The sequence below is a fragment of the Astatotilapia calliptera genome, chromosome 16 (genome assembly GCF_964374335.1).
Source record: "Astatotilapia calliptera chromosome 16, fAstCal68.1, whole genome shotgun sequence".
In the NCBI taxonomy this organism is placed as follows: domain Eukaryota; kingdom Metazoa; phylum Chordata; class Actinopteri; order Cichliformes; family Cichlidae; genus Astatotilapia; species Astatotilapia calliptera.
This window is the reverse complement of record NC_137437.1, coordinates 22,996,790-23,007,259: the sequence shown is the minus strand read 5'-3', so window position 1 is coordinate 23,007,259 and position 10,470 is coordinate 22,996,790. Positions and strand designations below refer to the sequence as shown.

Sequence of the window (10,470 nt, the reverse complement as noted above, 5' to 3'; positions counted from 1 at the left end):
AATTTACTGTTATTTTTTGCACATTTCTATGGTTTATGGAGAATTTAAAAAATTGAGTGGCAGTTTTCTGGGTGAAAACACCTGGTAACTCAAAAAACACTCATTACAACTAAAATGCAGGGGCTCACCAAAACAAGATCAGCTCCTTGTTCAGCGTATATGGCATAAAAGATTTATGTAGCTTTAAATGGAAAAGAAGGCTCAATCTTTTACTAGGAAGGTGTAAATAATCAAGTGGCCAAGAAGTGTACATAAGTAAGTGTTAGCTTAACACTACAATAAGATAATTGGCAAGTTTTGCTTAATTCTACAGTGAGTGGTGCATAAACTCCCAGACATTATGTAGCCTGGCAGAATGCACAGTTTAATGCTGCAGCAGCGTAATATCGGCACCCTTAAAAGCTACAAAAAGAGAGTGACATGTGTTAGTTTCTCTAGGGGGTGGCACCATTGTTATTGAAGTCCCCATTGCATATATAAAATCCTAATATATTTATCCATCAAGACATGTCAGACATTTACAGCAGTGAAATTGTGAAAGTGAGTAAAATTAACCCAGAAGTGAAATTCATATTTTTCCATCGATTTATACTGTGGCAGGTGATGTGCTAAAAATTAACCATACTGCTGATTTTGCAGTTTGCATAGTTAACTTCACCAGGGCAAGAGCAGTGAATCACACAGTTTGTTGCACTTTTCATTCGGTTTTGAGCACTTCAGGTCAGTATCACTGCTAGTTTTTATTATCTCAAAGAGGAGATCATTTTAACACATAAGGACACATGCTCAGAAGACATTGGTTCTCTTTCTCAGGGATGAAGTTCAACAAATCCAGACACAGATCTTCTCTCAGTGAAAATCACCTGTCCAGTGTCTTTTCCATTTGCACCTGGGACATTAATGGACTTGCACAAGTCCAAAACTACAGCGGCCCTGAGAGATCAGAGATATCAGCTTACTGTGAAATTAAATGTCAGTGACTTTGGTTACTTCAAAATGGTAATATGTTGAACATCTTGTTTACCAGCTCTTGACAAAAAATTTTTTTGCCTAATAACATCCACTGTTTATTTTTCACATATGTGAAGTTTATACTGTTTTCATTTCACGTATGTAAGTGCGAAATCATTTACTCTACTTTTACACCTGAAAGCAGTGTCTATTTTTTACAACTTGTAGTCTGTCTCTGGAAAATAAAAATAAACCATTAGCCATTTTTTATTTTTTATTTTTAATTTAAAGTAAGCAGAAGATAGACAAGAGCCATAAAATAGATCGGAGATCGGATACAATGATGTTACTGGCATCAGCGGGCACTTAAAACTGGTGAGTTTTGTTTTTGGCACTTTATTTATACTAGAGAAATGCAGCCTTTAGTTGTTATCTAGTAATTTATAACACCCCACGGCAGAAGGTCTTGAATCAATAAAAGCTCAAAGTGCAGACTAGACAGTGAAAATAAAATATACATTGCTATAGACTCAGGTTAAACCACTGTCGCCCAGATTATCATCTCAAGCTGAGAAGTTGTAATAAACTATTTGTGACATCTGGCAGGACATTACAGCAGAGGTTTCTGGATCCAGTTAGTCATCGGTAGCTGTAGTGAGAAACAGAGAGGAAATCCAGTCAGTCCTTTTCAAGTTTTTTTCTAACAACTGTCAGTTTGCTGTATAAATCTACCAACCGCAGTTATAGAGGATATTTATTTTATGAAGATCCATTACGCTAGGACCATCTCGCTGGCCGATGGGGATATAGGGATCTGGTTTGGGGATTATTGTTGGTCCGCCATCTTCAGAGAAGGCATATCTGTATCAAAGATGCAAAACATATATGATACAGTGATGCCCGAGTCTAAATGACAGATAATTATGTTGAATCAGAGAGCAACTCACCGTCCATAATGCATGACAGAGGTGTAGTCATATGGGCTGTTGAGATTGTTTGTCACCTGTTTCCTGAAGTTATGTATGTGCTCTGCCAAAAACAAAAAAAAAAAACACCTTCACACTCATTTTGTGAAAAATCGAGCCACTGCAATTAGAATGACGTAGTGATAAAACGTGCGAACCTGGCATGATGTTTTTCCATATAATTGTGACATAGTTGTCACGGTCTGATCGGGATTGCTCGTGTACGAAGCCGAGAGCATGCATGAATTCATGAGCAGCGATTCCCGACCACATGCACCCAGGAGTCTGCAGTGACAGGGTCTGGCTTCCCCCAGTCTGCCCCAGAAATGACCAGCAGCTAGGGAGGGATGCAGAGCACAAATTCTACGGTATGTACAATCATCACGGCACACTGTAAGAAGCCATAAGCAGGAGTCACGCTCACCCATATCTAGGCTGAACGTCAAGGAAGTTGCCTTCGTGAGTGCGGGGAACAAATTTAACGCATGTTCCAGCGGAAATGTCTTGCATTCCAGTTTCTATGGTGATTCTGTCCATGTCGTCTAAAGTTAGGGTGAAAGAATGCACAAAAAAGGCAGAATATGAAATAATAAAGGGATATAAGAAACCGGAAGCATCTCCTTAAGTCTTAAAGCTTCATACCATACAGTGGAGAGATGATGTAGGGTACATAGACAAATCCATCTACAGATTTAGGCCACAGACAGGTGTTGCCGGGGCAGGTTATGGCACTCCTTACATGAGAAACAGCAATATCGCCGTCCCTTATTGACATTCCTCTTGGGGCTCGTATCTCTGATGAGAAAATACATTCTTTTCAATATGCAGGGGAAAAACTGACATCAGTACAATTCTATGTAATTTACAGTTCACTTACTGCGATTGACCTCCAGGATTTGATCCATTGTGGTCATTTCATCATGCTCTATATTTTCCTCTGAACACAAAAATAAATATGGAATAAACAGAAAATCACTGTGAAAATGCAAGATGAGGTGCAAGGAATCGTGACCCACCAGAGAATTTCCTTTTCAACCTCACTTTCCCCTCGTGCACACCAGTCGAATTCTGTCGCACAAAAAATGTTGACATATTTCAGCTGCAAAGCATGACAAGACAAGAAAAAAGGAGTCTATATACTCCTCTTAATTACATACTTACTTTAACAGGTATTGTGTTCGCCTGGGTCAGCAAGCCAAACAAGATAACCAGAAGTATAATGGAAGAATGCATTGTTGTGTTTCAGGCTGGTTCACCAGTTTCAATCCACCGCTCTCCTGATGCAGGAGCTAAATGAACTCCTCACCTCCGCTGAATCTATATACCCACTTCTCCTCCGCTGCTCTGTACTGATTGGGCCTCAATTCAGATGATGAAGCATGATTAAGATGCCTCATCATGCGGTGTGTGTAATTTACTCTAAATCCACTGCTGATCCATAACGGGTGGGCCTGATGCTGACCTTCACTTATGCCCTGTACTTATTGCGTGCAAGATTCAGCACTTTCAGAAACAAGGCACTTAAAGGTGTTTTTGCTGTCCGAGTTCAGCCCGACAGACCAGCAATTTGTGTCTGACTGAGCTGGCAACTAGTGATTTTGTGATATGCTATCAGATGATAACTGTCTTGGCAACGGTCATTTTTTGTCACACAGTTAAATATATAAAAACAAAACTTTATCCTTTTCCAAATATTGCTTCTATTCTTATCAAGGGGCTAATTTTGAAGGGCAGTGACGAAGCGAAGATTCTCATGTGTCAGCACTTTATGAAAACTTCCCTCGTGGTGATTGGACGAACAGAAGAAACTACTGCATCTTGAGTTAAGGTAGCACATTTTTAAATATAGAGAACATGTCTATTTATTACCAGAGACTTTGTTCTTTAACCTTCCTCATTAAAACAGATTCAGATCTCCTGTTTAATGTGATCAAGTCACCAGTTCTAAGATTCTTCACATACCTTATTACCCTGCCTCTGCTTTATTACTCTTTATCTCTTATTGATCTGTAATATTACTGTTGAGTGCATTACCACGTGTCTATTTCAAACCAGGCTATCTACTGTGAGACATATTTTTACATAAAGAGAAATATCCAATTTAAAACGCACAAACTTTCATGTACACCAAGGATTTGCTGATAGAAGGTTTGAATCAATCTTTATTGAAACTGTTCATATAATTCAACTGCAGTTTTGTTAAATTGGCCTTTACTCCTGGTTCACTTCCATTCAGCCGGGTCTCTAATCATCCATGTCATCTGAACAGAAAGACAGAAAGAAATTACATTTGTGACAGTGATGTGCAGTGTGTTTAGGAGTTAATTCAGGACATTTGGTACTAACCACAATTATAAAGTCTGTTGATTTTTAGCTTGTCAATGTGGCTGAGAGATAAAGCCTGGCCCAGCTGGATGTTGTTGTTGTCCTTTGGAAGGATGGTTGCTTCCCCACGCTGGGAGTAGGCATATCTAAACATATACATAAATATGTATCAGCTTATAAATATATTTTAAAATAAAGGGGGTAAATTATAATATTTTGAGTGATTAACAGATCATTTTTTACTTACTTTCCAAAGTGCAGAATCGAGCCATAGTCATAGGGCAGATCCAGAGTGTCAGTCTTGAACTTCTCAAAGTTTCTCAACCGATCTGTTGGAAAAATGAATTTTCTGTTTTGAAAATCGGTGCAGAAATACAGTTAAAGCTTTCATTCCCTTTCCACAATGCCAACCCCTGCACACTTTAAAATTACCTCTTGAAATATTTGGCCACATGATGGTGACATAGTTGTCCCGATCTAAGCGGGACTGCTCGTGCACAAAGCCCAAGGTGTGCATGAATTCATGGGAAACCACTCCAACCTGGACGCAGTTAGGGATCTGGAGAGACACAGTCTGCCTTCCACCACGCGCACCAAGGTAGGACCAGCAACTGGATTAACACATAAGAGGACAGAAGAGTAACTTCAAGTGGTGAATTCACAGCTGGAGAGGAAACAAAACCTGAATACATTTTACAAAAGGAATTTTATGTAATCAAACTTTCCACGCTTCAGCTCTCACCCTGACTTTGGCTGGATGTCGATGTAGTCTCTCTGGTGAGTCCGTGGAACAAAACGCACACAGGTACCTTGCTCTATGTTGGCCATACCTGTCTTTATCAGCATTGTATCCATGTCATCTGTTCAGTTGTTTAACAGGGGCGAGTAATTCATACATCATTAAAAAGAAGACTGTAATCCATTGCATGTACTTATGCCTCGAACGCTAAAACAACATACTGTATTCAGGTGAGAGGTTATATGCAATGTAGACATGTCCATCCACTGATTTGGACCACAGGCAGCTCCGTGCAAAGCAGATTCTGGGGGGTGTTCCGGAGGAAACAGCAATATCTCCCTCTCTGAGGGTGGTGGCGCCATCGATGATTTGCGTAGCTGATGCAGAAATCAGATTAAAGTTTTTTAACAGCAAGTTGGGGAATCTGCAAAAGAAAACCCCTCAAGTAAAGTGTGTGCAACTTACCTTTAAGCTCGTTGGTTTTAATGATTTTATCCATTGCCGTTTCTTCATTGACCCCTCTCCATTCTTAAAAAAGAAAAAAACAATTTGTGAGGGAGTGTGCAGTTTTACGTCAGTCACAGTAATAATTTAAATTAAATCGAAGCTGAGTGCACCTTTGTAGCCAGCGGGACCCCACTTTTGGTTGAACAAAAATTTCTGCAGAAAGCACAGACAAATTTATTTACAGCTCTGTTCATGAATTCATTAAATTCAGCGGTCCCAAGCACATTTACCTGAGCTTGCACAGCTGAGAGACAAATAGAAACCATGCAGAGGAGTATAATCCGCTCCATCTTTACCAGTCAGGTATGCCTTCAGTGTTACCATTTGACATGCACTAACACCTAGCTTTATATGTGTTCCCACTGCTGTCCTTAGATAATACCCATAATTACCTCAAGTAAATAACAGGGCTGGTGTTAGCTGTTTGTGAGTGAGCCTAATCTCCAAATTAGTTTGATTCTTTCATAAACAACATCTGCAACAGTGGCATAATGTGAGGTCTCACTGTGTATAATAACAGCTTAAAATCAATGACTAGCTTTAAATGAAATGGTTTTAATGTCTGGCAGAAATTTGGTACAATTTTTGGCTTTAGGTGTGTACATGAACCAAGAGTGCTGTTTTCTTTCTACTGAAACTAAGCTTACCATCAGTTCACGTGCAATGCATGAACGCAGTTAATTTTAAATCATTACTAAGTTGTGCAAAATTTTTGTTGATAATGTAGAAGAAATAAAAACTCTGACGCCCGAACAGGGACTTGAACCCTGGACCCTCAGATTAAAAGTCTGATGCTCTACCGACTGAGCTATCCGGGCTCTGCTAACTCAGCCGGAAGCAGTATTTATAAAGAGGAAAAGCCGAGTTTCCATCCCAGTAGGAATTCTTCCACGTGAAAATACCAGCATGACCGCATTTTCTGGCCATACATTTCTAACCCAGGACGAAGTTTCTGCGGTAAGTCGACGCTGTTTTGTAAGCTAGCCTTCCTGCACATGACTAGCTACCTGGCAGCTACGTACACTGATGCTAAAGTTACTAATTATCAAGTAAACAACAGAAGTATTAACAAACTAAGATGCCAGTTCGTTAACAGAGCAGGATTTGACTCTTTGCCAGCAGGCTAGCTGTGAATTACGGCATGCAAACTTTGCAATTTGCAGGAGACGCAGGAGCAGGTTAATGAGCTGCGGCGTGCTATCGAAGAAACTAATCGTGAACTGGAGAAGGTCCAACAGAGAAGACTGCATACTGAAGAAGAGATAATTAAACGGTACACCGCCCATTTACTTTAGTTTCCAATTAAATTGGGTGCCTGTCACGCTTAAAGTGTCCCAAAAAACCTGATATTGTCTCAACCCGTATAATGCTTCCTGTGATGTGATACCAGATATCGTCGGTGGGTGCACTGAGGTGCACAACAGGCTGTTAGTGTAGATTAATCGACCAGTCTATTAGGTACACCTCGTGTCTTGAACTGCTCCCTCATGCAATCTAATCTAATCGGCAAACTCAGTGCATTGGGCATGTAATTCAAGTTTCAAGGTCAAGCTGAGCCGCAGAATGGGGAAGAGAGGTGATTTTGAAAATGGCACAGCTGTTGGTGAGGAAACTCCTGATCTACTGGGAATTTGCTCCTCAGCCAGGAGTTTGCAGAGACTGGTTAAGAAAAGAGAAAATCCACTGAGTTTTCTGGGTGAACATGTCTTGTCAAGGAAAATGGCCAGACTGTTTTAAGCTGACAGCAGTAATTAAAATGACCACTGATTACAGCCAAAGTATGCAGTAATACATCTCTGAATGCACAGTATGTTGAACTGGAAGTAGAATGGGCTACAGCAGCAGAAGACCACACTGGATCCCACTCCTGTCAGCTAAGAACAGGAAACTGAGACCACAGTTCACATGGGCTCATCAAGCGTTGCCTGGTCTGATGGGTCGCCATTTCTGCTGCTGTAAACAACATAAAAGCATGGATCCATTCTTCCTTCGATCAGTAAAAAAAATTGTTTTCAGGTAGATGCTATCCAGACTTGCTCGGGGTGTTTTTTCCTTTTTTGTTTGTTTGTTTGTTTGTTTGTTTTTATAGTAATCAGTGACGTTTAGCTTTCCCAAGTCTTAACTTGGAGTGTTATCCAAACTATTTAACATCATTTCTTCCTCCAGGAATATTGTTGATGAACATAGAGACACATACAAAGATTTCCCTCATGTAGGTCTATTAGTGAGCGACATTCATAAGCCAGCTGGCGTTAAAAAAAAAAAAATTAATTAGTTTGTCTGGAATAAAGATTTATCTCTTGTATTAATTTGAAATATAAACACACCTCGAACTTGAATTCCAATATAAGTTTTTCCAGTGAGGGACAGTAAAGGATATTTCTATTCTTAACTGATCACCTTCTGAAAGGTATAGTATTTTGTCCTTTAGTTAGGGTACAGTTAGTTAGGGTTTAGTTAGTTGGGGTTGGGTAATATTTCCACAGATGCTCTGGTTGTCAAAAGCAGTGGACAACTGTATGCTCATTCTGTTTTGGTTGCGCAATCGAGCCTTTCTGGGAGAGTTCAGACAGTGACCATCTAATTGCTAACAGTGTCCAGATCCCAAAGCCCTTACACTGAACAATCAATAATTATTTCAAAATAATAAGTTAACGTAAAAAAGAAAAAATTACCTACTGCCCATTTAGATTTAGTCAAACAGTTAATTATGCATAACCAGGTGTGATGTTTGCCTTTGTTTCTAAATGTGTAGCCCTTACATAATGTATTTGCTGTCTTTCACAGTACGAGAGAAACTGAACGGAGAGTGGATTTAATGATGGAAAAAAGCGAAATCGTTAATGCACTGCAACAACTGGGTCATCTGCTCCAAAGTGAGATGGATCTCTTTGAACAACTAAATAGCCAAAGCTCTCCAGACAGGTATTCCGAAGTGCTGTGGGCAAAACCGAAGCAGACGCGACATGTGCAAACCTACAATATATATTTTATATATTTCAGGAGTGAAAGGCTCAGTTTGCAGGACCAGAGTGAAAGCGCCAGCATTAAGGCAAGCCAGCTTCTTGCTGAAATCCTGGAGGTGAAACAGCAGCTAGAAGAGGTTGAGGATCGTTATTCAGCGGGTATGGGGATTACTCACAGAATACGTACAGAATTTACTGTATACAGACATGGAGTGAAATGTGCTCTCTCTCTGTCAACAGGTCAAACTTTGCTCCCTGGGCCAACCTACAAGTTGGAGAGAAATCACACGAAGCAGTGACTTACAAACACTGTTATTTTAATAAGTACAATAAAGTGTATATAAGTATTTTTAACAGCTAATAAAATATTCATTTTTATCTTTTAAATGTATTTTATTGTTTCTTAAATAACAGTAAAGGGGATGATTCTGCAGTGAATATCTCCAAAGCTTCTCAGCTTCTCATTACTCGGGTGCTTCACATAGTCACAAATGGTCGACCTTCTCTATGCAGTGATTAAATAAGATGACAAATATTGCAAAATGTTTATGCTTATCTCAGTTACAGTATGGAGGAGATTAAAATTTCTCATGTCTCATGAGATTTCAGTGATGACAGAATTGACACACTGTCAGCCATTTGCAATATTTTGCAAAACAAAACCTTTATTCCCTATTTTCCCCATTTCATCTAGTCTTCATTAAAACCCAAAGATATCATGTCTGGATGACATGTTTCTTTCTTCCATCATAATCTAGCAAACTGATGAGGGTGTGGTTGGGTCAGTTTGAACTGCTGTAATCCTGGATGCATTGACAGCTCAACTTTCTGACCCGTGACTGCAAACAAAATCAAAAAAAACTCAGATTTCCTACTTCATAACTAAGGTTTTGCAACCCCAAATTTTGCAGTTTACATAAATCCAGCAGGCAACTTGCATAGTAGATACAAAATCTTTCTGTTTTTCTTAATATATAAATATATAATACATTACTGTATGTTGTTGCTCACAGAAAATCAACAAGGCAATCTTGGAGGCTCGTTTCCATGACTGGGAAAAAAAAAAAGTTTTTGCATCCATAGGTAATAAATTTAAGTTATTATCTCAAAAATTTGAGAATAACTTTAAAGTTATTTTGTCAGACGTTCGCTTTGGTAACCCGAAATTTTGACTTATGGATCCAATTTCTTTTTCAGTGGCAGAAGCAAGCTTCCATGCAGTTACAAAACTGCAATGCTGGAAAAACTTTCACACTCTCCACATGCTCTCACTTATAGCAAACACATGTTCAATCCTAAGTTCCTTAGCTGGTTAAATGCACATACTGATGACAGCTTCAGCAGCTGCAACCAGGCTGCCACAGCTGAGAGCAAGCTGCAAAATCATTCAACAGTCACGCTATATGTTCTTCAGGAAATGCTGTCTATAAAAAAACCAGACAGTGAAAGGAATTCTTTTCTTTTTTTTGTACTGAGCAGGATTTTTGTTTTTGGTTCAGAAACAACGGCTGACTCTTTGGGCTCACAAACAGCTCTTTGTGTTGTTTACAGCAAGCTCTGGTTGGCCCTAATATCCAGATGCTGCAGCAGAATTTTGATTATCCTGTACAAACTATTTTTAGTTTACTGTTCTTAGCACACCTTGGTTGTAACCAGTCATTATCATTGCTTTGCTATTAGCTTGAATCAATTTGGCGTTTCTCCTTTAACATCAGGTATCAGCAAGACATTTTCTTACAGAAGACTGACGCTCACTGGATGGTTTTTGAAATGTATCTAGATGTAGTTGGTCTCATGTGATTGGCCGATTAATTATGATTATACATAGTCAATGATCGGTTCAAAATGTGTACCTAATAAAGTGTCTGTAATCGCCTTTTACCATTAATCAGGCAGATTAACTCAACTAACTGTTTTATGTAATTTAGAGTCAACTTTGTTTGTTTTTTTATTCTTAAAACCCAAACTAGCGTTTTAAGTTCCATCAGTACTTTTGTTTAAGTACTGGTGGGCTACG

At 39.2% G+C, this 10,470-nt stretch overlaps 3 protein-coding genes and 1 non-coding gene across 5 annotated transcripts; 1 reads left to right on the top strand and 3 right to left on the bottom strand.

Moving 5' to 3' along the window:
• Positions 1-1,212: 1,212 nt before the first annotated feature.
• hce2l1 (high choriolytic enzyme 2-like 1) lies at positions 1,213-3,211 on the bottom strand. The gene is made up of 9 exons (XM_026145737.2): positions 3,078-3,211; positions 2,933-2,984; positions 2,794-2,853; positions 2,559-2,711; positions 2,341-2,458; positions 2,075-2,253; positions 1,899-1,980; positions 1,688-1,812; positions 1,213-1,600 (listed from the first exon to the last, which is right to left on the bottom strand). Exons 1-9 carry the CDS (start codon positions 3,147-3,149, stop codon positions 1,587-1,589), a joined length of 855 nt encoding a protein of 284 aa, XP_026001522.1. The 5' UTR covers positions 3,150-3,211; the 3' UTR covers positions 1,213-1,586.
• Positions 3,212-4,050: 839 nt separating this feature from the next.
• hce2l2 (high choriolytic enzyme 2-like 2) lies at positions 4,051-6,248 on the bottom strand. Of its 2 annotated transcripts, none has more exons than XM_026145739.2 (9): positions 6,135-6,248; positions 5,598-5,640; positions 5,446-5,508; positions 5,202-5,357; positions 4,984-5,101; positions 4,674-4,852; positions 4,489-4,570; positions 4,263-4,387; positions 4,051-4,177 (listed from the first exon to the last, which is right to left on the bottom strand). In XM_026145739.2, the coding sequence occupies exons 1-9, from the start codon at positions 6,135-6,137 to the stop codon at positions 4,161-4,163; spliced, it is 786 nt and encodes a 261-aa protein (XP_026001524.1). In that variant the 5' UTR covers positions 6,138-6,248; the 3' UTR covers positions 4,051-4,160. The 2 variants fall into 2 exon arrangements, with proteins under 2 accessions (XP_026001524.1, XP_026001523.1); XM_026145738.2 differs by lacking the exon at positions 6,135-6,248 and adding an exon at positions 5,718-5,914.
• On the bottom strand, positions 6,233-6,305 carry trnak-uuu (transfer RNA lysine (anticodon UUU)). Its single transcript has one exon. It is a non-coding gene; the product is annotated as a tRNA-Lys (tRNA).
• LOC145421096 (uncharacterized) lies at positions 6,243-8,840 on the top strand. The gene is made up of 5 exons (XM_080290879.1): positions 6,243-6,444; positions 6,651-6,760; positions 8,275-8,412; positions 8,491-8,612; positions 8,694-8,840. The coding sequence occupies exons 1-5, from the start codon at positions 6,394-6,396 to the stop codon at positions 8,750-8,752; spliced, it is 480 nt and encodes a 159-aa protein (XP_080147005.1). The 5' UTR covers positions 6,243-6,393; the 3' UTR covers positions 8,753-8,840.
• Positions 8,841-10,470: the final 1,630 nt, after the last annotated feature.